The sequence below is a fragment of the Tachyglossus aculeatus genome, chromosome X4 (assembly GCF_015852505.1).
Source record: "Tachyglossus aculeatus isolate mTacAcu1 chromosome X4, mTacAcu1.pri, whole genome shotgun sequence".
NCBI classification, from domain to species: domain Eukaryota; kingdom Metazoa; phylum Chordata; class Mammalia; order Monotremata; family Tachyglossidae; genus Tachyglossus; species Tachyglossus aculeatus.
The window spans coordinates 57,418,273-57,438,859 of NC_052098.1; the positions used below are offsets into that span (position 1 = coordinate 57,418,273).

A 20,587-nucleotide genomic window follows, 5' to 3' on the forward strand; every position below is an offset into this window, starting at 1 on the left:
CGGAATCCAGTGCATTGGAGATGCTTAGCTGGGGAAGGCCCCTTGTGGAGGAGATGTGATTTTTAATAAGGGGAGGGGGAGAGTGGTCCGTTGGATATAATAATAATAATAATAATGTTGGTATTTGTTAAGTGCTTACTATGTGCCAAGCACTGTTCTAAGCTCTGGGGTAGATACAAACTGATCAGGTTGTCCCAAGTGGGGCTCACAGTCTTCATCCCCATTTTACAGATGAGGGAACTGAGGCCCAGATAAGTGAAGTGACTTGCCCAAAGTCACACAGCTAAGTGGCAGAGTCGGGATTAGAACCCATGACCTCTGACTCCCAAGCCCGGGCTCTTTCCACTACACCACGCTGCTTCTCTGAAGCAGGGGGGAGGAGGGAGGGAGTTCCAGGACAGAGGGAGGTCATGGGCAAGGGGTCGGCATCGGGATAGATGAGATTGACGTACGGCGAGTAGGTTGGCATTAGAGGAGCCAAGTGCATGGGTGGGGTTGTAGTAGGAGATCACTCAGATGAGCTAGGAGGGGGAGAGCTACAGATAATAGAAGCAGCAGCAGAGCACGGGCCTGGGCATTTGGAGATCTGGGTTCTAATCTTACTCTGCCACTTGCCAGCTGTGTGACTTTTGGCCCAAATTGGGTTCACAGACTTTGAGGGTGAAGGGAGGCAGAGAAGAACCTGGGTTGCAAGGAGTTAATCAATCAATCGTATTTATTGAGCACTTACTGTGTGCAGAGCACTGTACTGAGCGCTTGGGAAGTCCAAGTTGGCAACATATAGAGACAGTCCCTACCCAACAGTGGGCTCACAGCCTACAAGGGGGAGACAGAGTTAAGGGAGAAGCTGCCTTTAGAAGCCGCATGGCCTAGTAGCTTGGGAGTGAGAGGATGTGGGTTCTAATCCCCCCCCCCCCTCCCCTTGTCTGCTGTGTGACCTTGGGTAAGTCACTTCACTTCTCTGGGCCTCAGTCCCCTCATCTGGAAAACGGGGATAGAGACTCTGAGTCCCATGTGGGACAGAGACGGTGCCAACCCGATCACCTTGTATCTGCCCCAGCGCTTAGACAGTCCTTGACATAAAGTAGAAGCAGCGTGGCTCAGTGGAAGGAGCCCGGGTTTTGGAGTCAGAGGTCATGGGTTCAAAACCCAGCTCCGCCGATTATCAGCTGTGTGACTGTGGGCAAGTCACTTCACTTCTCTGGGCCTCAGCTCCCTCATCTGGAAAATGGGGATGAAGACTGGGGGCCCCTCGTGGGACAACCTGATTACCTTGTACCTACCCCAGCGCTTAGAACAGTGCTTTGCACATAGTAAGCGCTTAACAAATACCAACATTAGTAGTAGTAGTAGTAAGCGCTTAAATACCATTATCAGTGTTATCATTTCGACTCGCCCAATGGGGGGCTTAGGGCGGCCCGAGGCCCGCGTGGCGTCTGACGTCTGCGGTGGATGATTCGGCGCTGCGCCCAGTCCCCGCTAGTGGAGTGCCGCATCATCCACCCGCGCCAGCGAGGCTGAGCAGCGGGGCGATCGCGGAGCCTTCCGAGGCGGCCAGTCCCCGGAGAGCGCCAAGTGCGGGGGAGCGGGAGAAAAAAAAAAGGCGGCGGCGGCAGGAGGAGAAGAAACAGCGCGGGGGGCTGCGATCGGGTGAGAACGAAGCGCGTGAGGGCCAAGGAGAGGAAAAGCATCCCCTCCCTCCCTCCCCTCGCCTGCATCTCCATCAGCCCAGCCTCCCGCGGTCCCTGTTTCTCCGGAGCCGGCCCCGGCAGGGAGGGAGGGGAGACGGGCTAAGGAAGGAGGTGCCAGCCGACACGGCAACGTGGCTATTCCTGGTGGGTTTAAGCGCCCGTGGGCGGGTCGCTGTCTTCAAAGCATCCGCCAAGCTAGCTGTCTTCCTCCCTTCAAGGCCCTGCTGAGAGCTCACCTCCTCCAGGAGGCCTTCCCAGACTGAGCCCCTTCCTTCCTCTCCCCCTCGTCCCCCCTCCCCATCCCCCCATCTTACCTCCTTCCCTTCCCCACAGCACCTGTATATATGTTTGTACATATTTATTACTCTATTTTACTTGTACATATCTATTCTATTTTGTTACTATGTTTGGTTTTGTTCTCTGTCTCCCCCTTGTAGACTGTGAGCCCACTGTTGGGTAGGGACTGTCTCTATATGTTGCCAGTTTGTACTTCCCAAGCGCTTAGTACAGTGCTCTGCACATAGTAAGCGCTCAATAAATACGATTGATGATGATGATGACGGAGACCGCTCTCCGTGGACGGGTCACGGCCCTGATGAGGCCGTGTGCCCCCCGCCGTTAGAGCTCCGCGGGGCCCGCTCGGGTGGAGGGCTCGAGGATTCAATCCTCGGAATGAAAGCGCCCTTTTTAATGATATTTAAGAGTCCACTGTGGGCCAGGCACTGTACTAAGCGCCGGGGTAGTCTTCAGGTTGAGCACAGGCCACACGGAATCCCCCATTTTACAGGTGAAGGCACGGAGAAGCGAAGTGACTTCATCATCATCATCCTCAATCGTATTTATTGAGCGCTTACTGTGTGCAGAGCACTGTACTAAGCGCTTGGGAAGTACAAATTGGCAACATAGAGACAGTCCCTACCCAACAGTGGGCTCACAGTCTAAAAGGGGGAGACTTTGGGACTTGCCCAAAGTCACACCGCAGACAAGTGGCAGAGCCACCTCTAGCCGTTGCCACCGTTTTGCAAAGAAGTTTTTTTTTTTTTTTAAAGCATTCCGATGGCTTCTAGCCGAGAGCAGGGAGATGTCACTTAGTAACCTTGACCCAGAAGTTTCCAAATGCCAGTCAAACGTTGATAAAAGCTTCATAACTCCCTGGCAAATTGGGTGAGGAACGACAGATGGGTGGTGACCTACACATGGCCCAAAAACCTATGGCTAGGATCATCTTGCCATTTCATCAACAAGTTTCCATTTTTCATCCAAGACCTGTTCTAAGTAGCATAAGTATAAAGGGGTAGCTCCCTAAAAGTAAAAAAATGACTAAAAGAACTGAGGTGAGATCATTTTACTCTAGAAGAAGACGATATTTCCTAAGTACGGTGGTCTGCACACAGTCAGCGCTCAATAAATATGATTGAATGAATGAATGTGTTATTGGGCATAAAACTTGGGGGATATGGAGAGAAGAGCTACTTAAATAGTTGTACACCTAAGCCAACTGAAAACAGCATTAAAGGAAATACTTTCAGAAAACAGTGGTGTGATGGATTTCTGTTTTTTGCTCCACAGTTTTTTCCCCCAAATTGATGTTTTTTTGCTTGTTTTTCTCTAGTATTTTCAAATGACAAGATTTTCTTGTTCCTAAACATCTATGACTTCTCAGTTGAAAGTTGTAATTTTTCCTGCATTTGTAGCTTAAAATTTTTAAAGCAAAACACTGAAAATGTTTAGACAGGGTAAGTGATCAGCTCTTCTGGCGGTCTATATGTTTCTGACTACAGATGTTGCATAGAGAAACCCAGGGTCCAGAATGTCACCTTCCTGAGTTGCCACTCCGCTTGAGGAGCACCACTGTGCTTTTTTTTCATTTTGCCACAATTCCTAGTCAGCTGCAGTTGTCTCAGGAAATTAAATGGACTAAATGAGCATCCTTAACTAATCCATGAAATGCTGATTTGGGCTGATTTTTCATTCATTCATTCATTCAATCGTATTTTTTGAGCGCTTACTGTGTGCAGAGCACTGTACTAAGCGCTGGGGAAGTACAAGTTGGCAACATATAGAGACGGTCCCTACCCAACAGCGGGCTCACAGTCTAGAAGGGGGAGACAGACAACAAAACAAAACATATTAAAATAAAATAAATAGAATAAATATGTACAAGTAAAATAGAGTAATAAATATGTACAAACATATGTACATATACAGATGGGGTGGGGAGGGGAAGGAGGTAAGGTGGGGGAGGAGGGGGAGAGGAAGGAGGGGGCTCTGAAAGGGGAAAAGTAGAATTTTTCTAAAAATAACTCTGAAGGAATAAGGATTAGGAGCAGACCTGGAAAATAGAACAGTGTGGGCTGGAAATCCAAGATCAGTTCTGTCCCATCAGCAAGCATATGACCTAACCAGACATGACTTCCCTGCTGAGAAGGAATGGACATCAATGTGCCCTGCATTGCTCATACCCATTTGTTCTGTGGCCTGCAGGGACTTCTGCTCGTCTGTGGCAGTATCAAAATCCCTGCACTTGCTGGGGATACAACAGTCCTCAGAGACTCAGAAAGGGAATGAGGGGACTTCGGAGGCATGGAGCCACCCTGGCCTGAGCCTGGCCTGCTATTCCATGGCTCAAGGGTCATTCTCAGCTCCTTCTGGGCTGTACCTGGAGGAACCTCAGGGGAATATTTAATCCATCTTGATTTTAAAGACTAGTTTCATAGCCTCCCCATCTTCCCTCTCCACCCTCCTCCAGTAGTAGGGAGGGAAGGCAACACGGTGGTTGCCATGATGTGAGCGGTAGCCAGAAGGAGCCGGCACAGGAGTGTTTGGAAGAGGAGAGGTGGAGGGGGAAGGGTGAGAGGTCGTCATTTTAATGAAATAGTACATTTCATCAGAAATAAGTCATTGGGTAACTTCTTGGCAAACAAAACATTTTAGAACTGCCAAAATAAACGGTTACTAAGGTGCTTGGTAAATATGACCAACCATGCAATATTTGCTCCATGTCAGACCTTGAAGGCAACAATCCACTTAGCCAAAATATTTCGACCAGTGGAAAAGCAGCACGTACTAACAGTTAATAGTCTGCATTCAGTTCAGGACATTTAAACATGCCATTTAATAACTGAGTAATTATGCCTTCTGAATACAATAATCAGTCAATATTGAGAGTGATTTTACTGTGCTTAGAGCACTGTACTAAGCGCTTGAGACAGTCTAGAGTGGGGAGGCAGGTATTAAAATAAATTAAGGGAATTGACAAAGTCTAATGATATGTACACGAGTAATCTGAGGCTGGGGTGAATATCAAAGTGCTTAAGGGGTATGGACCCAAATGCATAGGTGAGGCAGAAGGGAGGGCAAATAGAAGAAGTGAGGGCTTAGTTTGGGAAGGCCTCTTGGAGGAGATGTGATTTTAGGAGGGCTTTGAAGATGGGGAGAGTGGCGGTCTGTCGGATATGAAGGGAGAGGGCGTTCCGTGTCTGAGGGAGAATGTGGGCAAGGGGTTGGCAACAAGAGAGATGAGATTGGCGTTAGAGGAGTGAAGTGTGCGGGCTGGGTTGTTGTAGGAGATCAGCTCTCCCCACTATCTAACCGCGCTAATCTAGTGCATTAAAGCCGTTGGGTAAAGAGTTTCTGTTTGATGTGGAGGTGGATGGGCAGCCATTGGAGGATTTTGAGGAATGGGGAGATACGGACTGAATGATCTGTGCAGCAGAATCATTAGTGGTATTCGCGTGCTTACTATATACAGAGCACTGTATACTAACTGCTTGGGAGAGTACGAAACAGAGTTGGTTGGCGTGATCCCTGCCTAGATGGGGAGAGAGACATTAATATAAATATAGAATAGGTATGTACATATAGACTGCAAAGGGGAGAGACAGGAGGCAGGGAGGTCAGCAAAGAGGTGGTTGCAGTAGTCAAGATGGGATAGGATAAATGCTTGGATCAGAGCCATTCTCAAGGTGGCGTCTCTTGAGGCAGTTGTCCCCTATCCCACCAGGTGAATAGGACCCCAAGAGACACCGTGCTATACACTGTAGGGAAGGCAAGAGTAGAGTCCTGCCTAGACTGTGAGTCCCATGTGGGACAGAGACAGTGTCTGACCTGATTAATTTATATCTACCCTGTGCTTAGAACAGTGTTTGGCACATAATCAGTGGTATTTATTGAGTGCTTCCTATGTGCCAGGCACTGTACTACTAAGCTCTGGAGTGGTTGTGAGCTAATTAGGTTGGACACAGTCCATGTCCCACATGGGGCTCACAGAATTCATCCCCATTGTACAGACAGGGTAACTGAGGCACAGAAAAGTGAAGTAACTTTCCCAAGGTTACACAGCAGACAAGTGGCGGAGCCGGGATTAGGACCCCAGGTCTGTGCTGTATCCACTAGGCCACATTGCTTCTCTGGTTGTCCAGGCCATGCAGGAGCAAGGGGTGCTGATGATTAAGGCATTTGACTGCTCCCCTCTGCCACTATGTCCGGAATCCCTCCCATCTGGAAGGGTGAGGCTCTCTCTCTAGGGTTTGGCTCGAGGCATTCCAGATTCAGTCCCGGGTCTGGGGGTGGGGTGCCGGGGAAGGGGAACTTCCAACAGCACGTCCTCTCCCTTACCCCAGGCTGACTGGGCCTCATATTGGTTGACCCAGGCCCCACGTCCCCTAGCTTCTCACATTCTTAACTTAGCTTCTGACAAATATATCAGAAGAATTCACATTTTTTTTAAACTGTCATTCTTATGTCAACTTGGGGCATATTCTCCCTCCTCTAACCTGAGATTTATTTTCATTTCCTACATCTTCCTTTTTTAAAATTATCAACTTAAATGATCAGACTAGGCTTGGTAAAGTGGAAAGCTGCTAAATTGGCTTAAAGGAGGTTGAATTTTTACCTTTGCTCAAAGAAGGTTAATGTGTGTGACTTTTTTTTTTTTTTACCTGAAATGTATAAGAAGAAATATCAATTTAGCTTTTTGGAGCTGAGGAGTCATGGAATATGGTGGGAGAAGGAGAGGAAGCAATAGAGAGAGGAGGTGGAGGAGAACTGAAGGGAGGTTAGGACCAAATGACAGGGAAGACCAGGAAGTTGGAGGATGAGGGATGAAATTCATTCAGTTGTATTTTATTGAGCGCTCACTGTGTGCAGTGCACTGGACTAAGCGCTTGGAAAGTACAATTTGGCAACAGAAAGAGACAATCCCTACCCAACAGCGGGCTCACAGTCTGGAATAAATGCTAGTGTCAGGTAGGTAAGATCCCTTTTTGGGTCCAAATGGGCATGTGTACTTCCACAGTGTCTATTAAGTGTCACTACTCCTCAGCAATTGCTGCTAATAATAATAATAATAGTAATGATGGCATTTATTAAGCGCTTATACTATGTGCAAAGCACTGTTCTAAGTGCTGGGGAGGTTACAAGGTGATCAGGTGTCCCATGTGGGGCTCACAGTCTTAATCCCCATTTTACAGATGAGGTAACTGAGGCCCAGAGAAGTCAAGTGACTTGCCCAAAGTCACACAGCTGACAATTGGTGGAGCTGGGGTTTGAACCCATGACCTCTGACTCGAAAGCCCGTGCTCTTTTCCACTGAGCCGCGCTGCTAGCTGCCAGGCAGCCACAGGTGGTTACTCAAGTGCAAGAGTTGCTGAAGGGGTTTTTTGTCATGGCCCTCGGCACTCCTCTCTCCATTCTACATGCTTACAAACCACCACAATGGTGTCTCTTTTCCCCTTAACACAGCCCCCCCCCCCCCCCATATTTTTTCTTTCTTTTCTTTTTCCTTTTTAGGCTTTCTGCCCTGGTTATTCTATAGTCAGCTCCATTATTTGATGCATTCTGTTAATTTAAGTCATAAAATCACAAAAGATGACCTGTGAGACCACAAAACAATCCTTTGTATTAAATGTTTTCCCAGAATTTTCAAGGCTTGTCAATAAGCACTCTGTTTCTAATTGAATAATGTAGAGGACAAATTGGCAATAAAATCCCTGTGCTTCTGAAATTTGTGGTTCAAAGTATAAATGTTGAAATATGGGCTCTCCGATTTCAGGAACTCTATTTCAAGACTCTGTCAAAACAAAAAAAAGTGATGGAGAAGAATGGAAACAACCGAAAGCTTCGTGTTTGTGTTGCTACGTGTAACCGAGCTGATTACTCAAAACTTGCACCTATCATGTTTGGCATTAAAGCAGAACCACAATTCTTTGAACTTGATGTCGTGGTACTTGGCTCTCACCTGATTGATGACTATGGGTAAGTCAGACACTTGAGGTTTTTAAGTATTGTTTCTTTGAAACGAGGCAAAAATCACTTTCATGATATGCTAAGAAGGTTAATTTAATCATGGAACAGATTCTCATGTGTGTGTCATTACAAAGTGTCCAGGAATTTTAGTCATATAACAAAATATTTTACAAGCTTTATTAAAAGAATGAAACCAAGTTTTGTAGTGTTACCAAAATTATTTTGAGTATTATACAAAAGACTTGAAATTGGCCCTGTTCACAATCTCAAGTCAGCAGGCAGTGTAGATCAGAGACTGGGAAAACTTTTAAGGAAATAGGGCATTAATATGGTGTAAAGGCCAGGAATAATGGCTCACGTCATCCCCCGGGCCTGGAATGCCCTCCCTCTGCCCATCCGCCAAGCTAGCTCTCTTCCTCCATTCAAGGTCCTACTGAGAGCTCACCTCCTCCAGGAGGCCTTCCCAGACTGAGCCCCTTCCTTCCTCTCCCCCTCGTTCCCCTCTCCATCCCCACCGTCTTACCTCCTTCCCTTCCCCACAGCACCTGTATATATTTATATATGTTTGTACATATTTATTACTCTATTTATTTTACTTGTACATATCTATTCTATTTATTTTATTTTGTTAATATGTTTGGTTTTGTTCTCTGTCTCCCCCTTCTAGACTGTGAGCCCACTGTTGGGTAGGGACTGTCTCTATATGTTGCCAACTTGTACTTCCCAAGTGCTTAGTACAGTGCTCTGCACACAGTAAGTGCTCAGTAAATATGATTGATTGATTGAATAAAGCTGAAAGGACTCTTAGAGGAGGTCAGGTGCCCCAGCTGCCTGCTCCAGACTGATTACACCACCCAGAACAGATGGCTGTCTAATCATTTTAAGATCTCCTGGGATGGAAACTCCACAGTCTCCTTTGGTAGCCTGCCTTGGTATTTTTTCACCCTAACAAGAAAGTCTTCCCTGTGTATAACTGAAATCTCTCCTGCTTAAATTTTAAGCCTATTTGTTCTGGTTGGGTCTTCTGGAGAGAACAATCAATCAATGGTATTTATAGAGCACTTACTGTTTGTACAGCCCTGTACTGAGTGCTTGAGGGAGTACAATATAGCAGAGTTGGTAGATGTGTTCGCTGCCCACAGCAAGCTTGTAATCTAGAGGGGTAATAAGTTTCTTCCCCTATAACAATCCATCGCATAATTGAAGACAGTTTTTGTGCCTCCCTCCCTTTTCTGTGACAGCCACAGCCCCAGACTTCCATCCCCAACTCATTCCCAGCTGGAGACCCAAGCCCCATTTGGCAGGGAGCAGGAGGTGGAGCCACCATCTTGGCCCTTCCTCTGATTCTTGCCAAATTCAGCCAATCAATACTATTTATTGAGTGCTTGCTCTGTACAGAACCTGTACCGAGAACTAAGGAGCATACAATAGAGTAAGTAAAAATGATCCCTGCCCTCAAAGAGCTTACACATTTGAGGACAAAGCAGGCCAGTTGTTACCCTTCCAGCCTGAAAAATTAAACAGATGGCATTGCCCCAACGGTAAGAAGTCCATGGGAGCCATTTCACTGTGGGACAGTGAGAGACGATGGGGTCACACGGAACACAGGAGGCAGCTATTTTGGCCCTGTGTCAGGATAGCCAATTGCCTGCAATCGGCCCTGCCTTTGGCTGGCAGATAACAACCTTCTTTGTAAGACCTTAGGACAGGAATCTCTGATGAGGTTTCTCGATAAGGGAAGGCAGCAAATAAACATAGGGTGAAAGTGTGTAGATAAGCGAGGGAAGCAAAACAGTTTTCTTTTTTCACCCAGTTGTCTTAAATTTCTGTGGGTGCCCATTCTTTGTAGGCTCTCTGTCATGTGTCTTGGATTTAGGCCCTAGACCTATACCTTCACTTTTACATAAATATACCTATTGCCATCCATTCAGATCAAACTTGATTTTAGGGTTTTGCATAGAGAATAAAGGAGTAAGATAAGATTTTGGAGATTTAAAACATTTTTGCCTTGTTTTTGCATTTCATTTAATTGTTACAGAGCTCTTCCTCGAGCTCAAAACACCGAACAAAGAAATACTTTACCAAGAAATCTTTTCATAATAATATTCCCCAGTTCTGACGTTGGCAGTCCCTGCTCTATATGCCCAAGGGTGGTTTAGTAGGTAGCAGAGGTACCAGGCTTTCCTGACTGTCCTACCTCCTAGGGTTCCATGCGGCTTTTACCATGCCACCATTTCTTGGTCCTACCCTTCATTATGCCCTAACTGCCCCTCTCTCTTTGTTCAAGTTTGCAAGAGTGCTTTCAGGAGGAGTGGGCAGTGGTAGAAGCAATTCAAGAAGACCTTTTTTCTGTGGGAGACATGTCAGTATGCTAGCGATCAATCAATCAATCGTATTTATTGAGCGCTTACTGTGTGCAGAGCACTGTACTAAGCGCTTGGGAAGTACAAGTTGGCAACATATAGAGACAGTCCCTACCCAACAGTGGGCTCAGCACTGGCCAGAACTGCCCCTGCACCTCTGGCTTACAACACCCCCGTTTGCCTCAGGGAACGGCACAACAGCAACAACAGCAAGAAGTTGTTGTCTAAGCTTGACCTGAACAAGTATGCAGTTATTATAGGCTAATCAAAATCTTTGTGGGAAGTGGGGGTGGGGGCTGGGGTGGGGAGAAAGGAAAGGCTGGTGAGAGTGATTACTCCAGATGGAAACAAGCTGATGGTCAATGCACCTTGTAAATGTCATTTTAAAGTGACATCTCCACTGCTCCCATCAGTTTGGTAGGTGTCATTGAACCAGGGTCTCCTCATCCCCAAATTATTCTGTTTTTTTATATATAATTTCGCATCTTTGGAAGCTACGTGTATTCTCTTGGGTTGTTAGTTTGTGACTGGACCCCTGAAAGAGCTGTGCCCAGCCAATACTCCCAAACTCATTTGGCTCTTGGAGTGGACTGCCCCCACCCCCCCAACCAATCAATCAATCGTATTTATTGAGCGCTTACTGTGTGCAGAGCACTGTACTAAGCACTTGGGAAGTACAAGTTGGCAACATATAGAGACAGTCCCTACCCAACAGTGGGCTCACAGTCTAGAAGTCTTGCAGGCTGGGTGAGGGGACTTTCCCTCCCCCTCCTCTTTAGAATCTCTGGAAACAGGGGAAGCCACTTTGCCATGTATTGTTTTCACACATGTACAAATCATACTCAGCCTTATGGTCATGCATATATGAATGGCCATTATGTACGACTTACTATGTGCCAAGCACTGTACTAAGTGCTGAGGTAGATACAAGATAGTCACATCGGACACAGTCCTTGTCCTGCTTGGGGCTCACAACCTAACTAGGAAGGAGAACAGGAAAGAGCCCGGGCTTGGGAGTCAGAGAACGTGCGTTCTAATTCCGCCTCCGCCACTTGTCTGCTGTGTGACCTTGGGCAAGTCACTTAACTTCTCTGTACCTCAGTTAATCCCCATCTGTAAATGGGGATTAAAAGTGTGAGCCCCACGTGGGACAACCTGATTACCCTGTATCTACCCCAGCACTTAGAACAGTGCTTCGCACATAGTAAGCGCTTAACAAATACCATAATTATTATCATCCCTATTTTACAGATGAGGAAACTGAGGCACAGGGAAATTAAGTGAGTTGTCCATGGTCACAAAGCAGGCAAGTGGCAGAGCAAGGATTAGAACGTAGGTCCTTTGACTCAGCCTTAGCTCTTTCCACTTGGCCACACTGCTTCCCTAAAAACTGTATATTGCGGGGCATTCTTTGACTTCATGATGTTGTTTGTGGGAATTTAATTTGCAAGCATACCCCTTGATACAGCCATAATGTATTCTTTGAAAATGTAGATATGTTGTGAATGGCTATATCATGGGGTATATTTTCCTGTAGACTTGTCTGTAATAATTTTGGGTCTGTCCCAAAACCTCTGGAAAAATAGTACAAAATTCCTTAATGTGCTATAAATGATTAAACTTTACTATTGTTTATCTTTTTAGTATATCTTATATTATTATTATTATTATTGTATATCTTTGGTAAAGGAATTCAAAGCATAAGCCAACGTTGACTGAAGAGATAGAGTATGATTATGATTCTTTGGAGGAGGCTGCAAAAGTAGAAACTTGACCTGCTGAGTGTGGTAGTGATTTTTCAACCTTAGTGAAGAATGTGTCCAAATTAGGGTGCCACATAACTGTCTGCTTTTCTTCATAGAGTCTTATGTAGCAGACTAATGCCTTCTGAATGTCTTTGCACACTTTGGAACTCCATTATGGCCATCTTAAGTCATTTTTAAAAGTTTGTTTACTTTCTTAAAAACCAGTGCAAGGCTTCTTAATACCCACATTTTAGGTGGTGATGATGAGACCCTTTTTTTTATCTGTTCCGGCATCTTGCAAAGATGCATTGGATTGTCGAGGTGTCAAACCATAAATGCTGTATCTCCAGGTTGTGTCTAGCACCGGGTGGCTGTTACCTGGGGTAAAGTATCAAACTATAATGGCTGTATCTTCCAGTTGTATGTATTATAGGGTGGCTGTAACCTGGGGAATGCTTGCATTGACATTACAGTCAGTTCTGCTAGAATGTGTATGTTCATTTTGGATAGAATGTCATTGAGAAATTTTGCAACTTATGTCTAAGAACACACACGTGTCCAGATACTGTGTGGCACAGAGTAGAAAGAAACGGTTGTGCATTACTGCGCGGTGTTGGATCCGGGGTGGACACTGCAACACAAGTCTTCCTTAATGAGGCTTTCTTTAGGAACACAGCCTCCACATTAGCGGAGAACTGACTGTAAAGGAAATTTAAGTGTCTAAAGAGATAAAAGCCAAAATTGTAGAACACACAAATGTTGTTATTGTAAATGTGGGATTCCCTGCTTTATATTCTAATAGCCCCTTATTTCTCTCTGATTCAGAAACACCTACCGTATGATTGAACAAGATGATTTTGACATAAATACAAGACTGCACACCATAGTTAGGGGTGAAGATGAGGCTGCCATGGTGGAGTCCGTAGGCCTCGCATTAGTAAAGCTGCCAGATGTCCTCAATCGTCTAAAACCTGACATAATGATTGTGCATGGAGATAGGTTTGATGCACTGGCCCTGGCCACATCTGCTGCCTTGATGAATATTCGAATTCTTCATATTGAAGGTGGAGAAGTAAGCGGGACCATAGATGACTCTATCAGACACGCTATAACCAAGCTGGCGCATTATCATGTGTGTTGCACTCGAAGTGCAGAACAGCACCTGATCTCTATGTGTGAGGACCATGATCGCATCCTGCTAGCAGGCTGTCCCTCCTATGATAAACTTCTTTCTGCTAAAAATAAGGACTACATGGGCATTATTCATATGTGGCTGGGTATGTATCATTTTACATCTGCATGGGATACATTTCTGTAAGAAAATGAACTGGTGAAAGTGAACGGAATCGGTTATGGGAGATGCGATGACAGATTCTTCCAGTAACCATTTCTTCCTTTATTTCCAATGAGAAGCAAATATATGTCCCAGAGATAGAATTCCCAAGCCACTATGCTATTATCAGTTAAATGCTACTGAAGAGCTAGCTGTCTTCTTACTGTAGAGTTAGAGAAACCTTGTTTTCATTAGCGATGAAATCTCTTGCTAATTGAGTAAAGGTTAAAATGTCCAGCAGAAGAAAATCTAATTTGTCAAAAACAATCAAGCTGAATTTCAAAATTTTTGTAGAATTTCATGTTGGTTACTCTCCTACCATATTTCACTTTTTGAAACAAATCTTAATGATATCAGGTCTCAGGCCTTTGATATCAAATCTCTTAGAAGAGTGGTTTGAGAAGTCTTTTGTATTTTGGCATAAAAATTAGTGGGTGTGTTTTGTTTTTTGGGCCTGATCTGAATAGACCTGATCTCTATTCTCTGTCCTTCATTTTTAGTAAAAGCCTGAACATTGCTTTGGGCAATAAAAAAGCGAGTTTCGAAGAGGGAAGTATCAAAAGACTGACTTGGGTATAATCGGGAAGTCTAGGGCCAAAGTTCATTCATTCAGTCATATTTATTGCGGCTTACTGTGTGCAGAGCACTATACTAAGTGCTTGGGAGAGTCCAATCTGACAGTAAACAGATACATTCCCTGGCCAGCCTCTCCTTTTGTTTGGAGAAGAGTCCAGCCAAGAATAAATAGATATCACCACATTTATGGAGCTCTATTGTCTTATGCTGTGGAGTCGTCTTCAAGCCATAGCAACTCCATGGACACATCTCTCCCCAAACGCCCCACTCTCCATCTGCAATCATTCTGGTAGTGTATCCGAAGAGTATTCTTGGTAAAAATGTGGACGTGGTGGTTTACCATTGCCTTCTGCGCAGTAAACTTGAGTCTCCTCCCTTGACATTCTTTTCCATGCCACTGCTGCCCAGCACAGGTGAGTTTTGACTGTAGCAGATTGTCTTCCGCTGACTAGCCACTGCCCAGGCTAGGAATGGAATGTGTATGCCTCTGCTTGACTCTCCTTCCTGTAGGCAAGACTGGTAGAGTACTGGGAACTCTCCAGGTGCGATCCTGAGGAGGGATGGAACTCTATAGAGTGACTTATAGGGCCCTATGGGATGATATTGGAGTTAATGAGTCATAGAAATTGATGGAACTTTGTGTAGGAATTGACGGAGTTGTGTTGACACAGTTTGTTGTTTCCATTGGAAAAGTAAATTTCTTAAATCATTAGTGAACCTAAGTGTCAAAGAGAGGCAGTGTGGCCTACTGGAAAGAGCACAGGCCTGGGAATCGGGCCTGGGTTCTAATCCTAGCTCTGTCACTTACCTGCTGTTTGACCTTGGGCAAGTCATTTAACTTTGCTTTGCCTCAGTTTCCTCATCTGTAAAATGAGGATTAAAGACCTGTTCCCTCGCCCTCTTAGACTATGTGCCCCATGTGGGACAGGGGACTGTGCCTGACTGGATTATATTGTATCTACCCGGTGCTTAGCATTATAGTAAGCACTTTACAAATACCACAGTAGTTGTTGCTATCATTATTATTACTCCCTTGTGACTATTGTTGTCAACACTTTGCATTACCTTTCCCAATGGGAGTTTTTCCGATAATGTAGTTTATCCAAAAATTTTAAGAATATTTAAAAGGAAATTTACTTTTTTACGGTATTTTTTAAACCCTTACTATGTGTCAAGCTCTGTTCAAAGTGCTGGGGTAGATACAAGATAATCAGGCTGGACACAGTCCCTGTCCTATATGGGGCTCATGGTCTAAATTGGAGGGAGGAGGTTTTACTCCCCATTTTACAGTGAGGTAACTGAGACACAGAGAAGTTGTGATTTGCCCAAGGTCACACAGCAGACAAGCGGCAGAGCCGGGATTAGAATGTGAGCCCCTCTAGTCTGTGAGCTCGTCCCTCTAGACTGTGACCTCGTTGTGGGCAGGGATTGTCTATCTCTATTGCTGTATTGTACTTCCCAAGCGCCTAGTACAGTGCTCTGCACACAATAAATGCTCCATAAATACGATTGAATGAATGAATGAACCCCAGTCCGATGATTCCCAGGCCTGTGTTCTTTCTACTAGGCCATGTTGCTTCCCATTTATGTAGCCCTTCCCTAAATTAGAGAACTTAGTGGTTCACTCCCCAGTTAATTCAGTAAATTTCCATTTGAGTGCTGCTCATCATAGAGAAACCTGGGCAAAAGTCTGATCCCTAGGTGTTGGAAGCCCCTGATCTTCAGGGCTCAGTGCTTCCAAGGCCCTGGCATCTTCCGGCGCCCACTTGTTTGTGACACCGCTGTGGGTGGTCAGGACACAGTCAGGAGCAGAGGGAGAATAGCAGGCTTATCTGCTCTCTGAACTACCGACCTCTGGGACTCCCCACACCACCAACACGGAAGTAGATTGGAAATGGTGCCCCAAGAGCTTCAGAGGCTGCACCGCTTCTCCTGTCGCCTCTGGCCGTGCCCTCTGGCATGCAGAGGTGGCAGTGACAGAGGAGAGGATTGGAGGGTCGTTGGATCTGGGATGCGACTCCCTGAAGCTACTGTTTCCTTTTCCAGTCTCATTCTGGGTTGGTGGTGGTGTTTAAAACCTGGGGTAGAGCCCTTCTGTCTATAAACACGCTTCAGTTGGGGTGTGGGGAAGTAGGGGGTTGTAGGCAGGGATCAGGGCTGTGAGGTGCCCAAGTTGCTTCCTGGGCTGGTTGATATTTTTTGACATTAAGAACACAGGGAGGGAGTATTGTCCCACAAATGGAAGCGTACCATGTTTACTTGGTTATCCATCATATGCTTGTACTTAGGACTAGGGAGATGAATCATACATCTTTTTGAAATTTGAAAACATTCTTCAGATTTCTTTAATGGTATTTAAGTGCTTACAGTGTGTGAAGCTCTGTCCCAAGCGCTGGGGTAGATACAAGTTAATCAGGCTGGATACAGTCCCTGTTCCACTTAGGGCTCACAGTCTAAGTAGGAAGGAGAAGAGGTATTGAGGTCCCATTTTTGCAGTTGGGGAAACTGAGGCACAGAGGCAGCATGGACCTGGGAGACAGAGGACTTGGGTTCTAATTCTGGCTCTGCCAAATGCTTGCGGTGTGACCTTGGGCAAGTCACTTAACTTCTCTGTGCCTCAGTTCTTTTTTCCCATTCTACTTGGACAGTGAACCGTGTGGGGGCAGGGGCTGTGTCCATCCTAATTAACTTATATCTACCATAGCGCTTAGAACAGTTTGACACGTAGTGCTTAACAACTAACATAAAGAAAAAAGCTGACTGACTTGACTGAGGTCATTCAGCAGGCAGGTGATGGAGCTGGGATTAGAACCCAGGTCCTCTAACTCCCAGGCCTGTGTTTTAAGACATTAGGCTATGCTGCTTCCCAATTGTCATGACAGGAAATCCTTTGCCAGAAATCTGTTCCTGTGTCTAGTGAGTGCAGTACCAAATGCACATGTGACATTTTAGGATGGGTTGTGTTTATTGTCATCAATTCTTTTGTCATTTTTGCACCTGTTTTAGGAGTTCCCATAGCATCACAGCAAACCCAGGTGCCAGAAACCCATTTTTGATGAAGCGTTTTTAAAGCAATGGTTTAGGGATTTTTTTTCCTCAAGTTTTGTTCCGTCCTAACTAATGAAACCACATGATTTGAATTGTCTTGAAACAGGTGACGATGTAAAAGCAAAAGATTATATAGTTGCACTACAGCATCCCGTGACTACTGACATTAAACATTCCATAAAAATGTTTGAATTGACATTGGATGCCCTTATCTCATTTAACAAGAGGACACTGGTTCTGTTCCCAAATATTGATGCAGGTAGGATGCCCTTATCTCATTTAACAAGAGGACACTGGTTTTGTTCCCAAATATTAATGCAGGTAATTAAATTTAAAATGGAAAACCTCCCCACTCAGTTTTTCAAACCCTGTGCTTTGTTTCCCGTTTTCCTGATTAAACTTTTTTTGTTTCTGTTCTCCTCTGTTGTCTCTGGCAATCACACTTATTTATTTTATTCTTTGTTCTGAAACTCAAACCCTTGTTCCGCCAGGGTTTGTGGTGCATACTGTAGTTTGGAAAATTTGTATTTATTTTTTTGTGCTCTTTTAACGTTTTTTCCCCTCTCTGTTGATTTTGTATAAAAACTGCTATAAAAAAAGAAAGTGGATTCAGGCCTCAAGTCTCTATTAATATGGTGTTTGGATTTCACAGGGAGCAAGGAGATGGTTCGAGTAATGCGAAAGAAAGGCATTGAGCATCATCCCAATTTCCGAGCAGTTAAACATGTTCCATTTGACCAGTTCATACAACTAGTGGCTCATGCTGGATGTATGATTGGTAATAGCAGCTGTGGTGTACGGGAGGTGGGAGCTTTCGGTACCCCCGTAATCAACCTGGGAACACGTCAGATAGGAAGAGAAACAGGTAATCTTTATCCTTTTACTAAATTATTTTTTATGGTTGTTATATAAGTATGATCATTTTGGATGTTTTTGTGCAAATATGCACACTTTGGTCACACATGCAGTGTTACAGCCCATAGCATGCAGTATCTCTGTAATAACGTGGGATTTAGGGATTTTTGTAATGTTTAAAATTAGACTTATTTATCTTGGTTAAGCATATTAATAATGTTTAAAATTTATGATTCCTTTTCTCCAAAGGATTTGAGAAGGACTATGTGTAGTTCAGGGTTAGACTTTTGGCTCAGAGAGACTCATAATCATGTGATTACAAGAGGCTCCATCAGAGTGGTGAGGGGGAGAACTTGTCCACCCCCTCCACCTGCACTTTTGGCCATTGTGCATCATCGTGCCATCCTGGCTCATGCTTTATCTTCAGGACAGAGTTGGAAATTGAAGACAGTCAGAATTTATTGAGCACTTACTCTGTACCAAGTTTTTGGGAGAGGACGATGATAGTATTTGTTAAGCGCTTACTATGTGCCAAGCACCGTACTAAGCATCGGGGTAGATACAAGATCACCAGCTTGGACACAGTCCCTGTCCCACGTGACACAGTCTTAATGGGAGGGAGAACAGCTATTGCATCCCCATTTTGCAGATGAGAAAACTGAGGCCCAGAGAAGTGAGGTAACATGCCCAAGGTCACACAGCAGAGAAGTGGCAGAGTTGGAATTAGAGCCCAGGTCCTCCGACTCTCAGACCCATGCTTTTTCCATGAGGTTACTACAAGTACCATTTACTCCTACTTGGAAAGCATAACCTCACACTGCTGAAATAATCACCCCCTTACAAGTGGCAGCCCCTAAACCCATCACAAATAAACACATCCCTGCCCTCAAGGAGCTAATGATCTAGTTAAGGAACCAGCCACTAAGATTCATTCGAGGTAGGGGGAAGCAACAGAGTTTAAAGATATGTATCTGTGCTATGGGAGGTGTGGGGGAGGGACAGAGTATCCAAATGGTTAGGTGACATGGAAGTGCTGAAGTGGCAGGGGATGGGGGGATGAGAAGAGAGGGAGGAGATGAGATCGATCACAGAAGGCCTCCTGGAAGAGAGGTGACTTTAGAAGGGCTTTGGAGGTGGTCTGCCAGATGTGAAGAGAGGGATTCCAGGCAGAAAGGGAGGGTATGAGCTAAGAGGTTGACAGGGAGAGGGATGAAAATGCCTTGAGAAGAGTGATGTGTATGACTTGGGGTGTAGAGGGAGACAAGGGAGGATAAGTAGGGGGAGAAAACTAATTGAGTGCTTTGAAGCCGGTGGTCTGGAGTTTCTGCTTGATATGGACAGGAATAGGCAATCGTTTGAGGATTTTGAGGGGTGAAGAGATCAATGAATTAGTGGTATTTATTGAGCATTCACTGTATAGAGCATTGTACTTAGTTCTTGGGAGAGTACAATACAGTAGAGTTGGTAGACATGATCTCTACCCTCAGGGAGCTTACAGAGATGTGCGCAAAACAATGTTTTAGAAAAGATTTGGGCAGCACGAAGAAATGTAGACTGGAGAAGGGCAAGGCTGATGTAGTAGCATAGTCAGACTATGACAAGTGCTCGGACCAGCATGGTGGAAGTTTGGATGGATAGGAAGGGATGGTTTCTGGAGATGCGATGAAGAAAGAAAGAAAATATATAATTGGCATTTGTTAAGCACTTACTATGTGCAAAGCCCTGTTCTAAGCACTGGGGAGGATACAGGCTGATCAGGTTGTCCCACAGGGGGCTCACAATCTTAATCCCCATTTTACAGATGAGGTAACTGAGGCCCAGAGAAGTTAAGTGACTTGCCCAAGATCACACAGCAGACATGTGGCGGAGTCGGTATTCGAACCCATGACCTCTGACTCCAAAGCCTGTGGTCTTTCCACTGAGCCACACTGCTTCTCTAAAATATATATATTATCTTCCCAAATGGGAAGACTCAAATCTGGGGCTTGTGGGATGAAGCCAGTCCCCCCATCTTTATTGTTGTTCCTGGTGCCTGGGCCATGAAGACCCAACATATATATATATATATATATATATAAATATATAATATTTATATATATATATATATATATATATATATATAAAGTGTGGCTGCCTCAGTATGGAATTTGAAAGTGAGGAAGGAGTGAAGGATAATGTCAAGGCTGTGAATGTGGGAGACAGGGTGGGTGGTGGTGTCAACTGTGATGGGAAAATTAAGAGAGGATTTGGGAGGGAAGAGGAGGAGTTCATTTTGGAATGTTTTAAGAACATGAGGTTAAGGCCATTGTTGTCACCCCAGCAAAATAGATTCGTCACATGGGGGTGTGGTCCCTGCTGTAAAATTTGCTTATGGTATGGCTTTTCCAGTTGGGCAGTATAAATAAAGCACTTTATATAGTAAGTATCCATACTCATGTAGGTTTCTTTTTATTAGAATTCCGTTATGTAAAAGAAATTGAAACGTAGCAGTGGCTCTCTGAGGGGTCTATAGATCCCGAAGATGCAGTTAGAATTGGGTGTAATCATTGTTTATGCAGGGATTAGGAGTTACTTGTAGAGAGAAGAGGAGGGGTCGTAGGAATGTGAGGATAAAGAAAAGTAATCGTTTTGGGACAAGGAAGAGTTGGAGGCATAAGAAGAAAAAGAAGAGTCTATGAAACTTGGTCGTGTCCAGAGAATCTTTTGCAGAAAAAGTTAGGGAAAAACTAA

The 20,587-nt window shown here is 44.8% G+C and overlaps 1 protein-coding gene and 1 non-coding gene across 4 annotated transcripts in view; one reads left to right on the forward strand and one right to left on the reverse strand.

The window, feature by feature from the left end:
• GNE (glucosamine (UDP-N-acetyl)-2-epimerase/N-acetylmannosamine kinase) overlaps positions 1-20,587 on the forward strand; it is a 48,995-nt gene that overhangs the window by 10,877 nt on the left and 17,531 nt on the right. The window contains exons 1-5 of one of the 3 annotated variants that reach the window (XM_038769862.1): positions 1,515-1,650; positions 7,744-7,946; positions 12,871-13,322; positions 17,109-17,261; positions 17,655-17,867. In XM_038769862.1, coding sequence (XP_038625790.1) covers positions 7,783-7,946; positions 12,871-13,322; positions 17,109-17,261; positions 17,655-17,867 — 982 coding nt within the window. In that variant the 5' untranslated portion in view covers positions 1,515-1,650; positions 7,744-7,782. Of the gene's footprint in view, positions 1-1,514; positions 1,651-1,814; positions 1,836-7,743; positions 7,947-12,870; positions 13,323-17,108; positions 17,262-17,654; positions 17,868-20,587 lie in introns of those variants that run through there. The other 2 variants (XM_038769864.1, XM_038769861.1) reach the window with 2 other exon arrangements.
• Positions 14,377-14,514, reverse strand: LOC119948453. Its single transcript, XR_005456848.1, has one exon. It is a non-coding gene; the product is annotated as a small nucleolar RNA SNORA7 (small nucleolar RNA).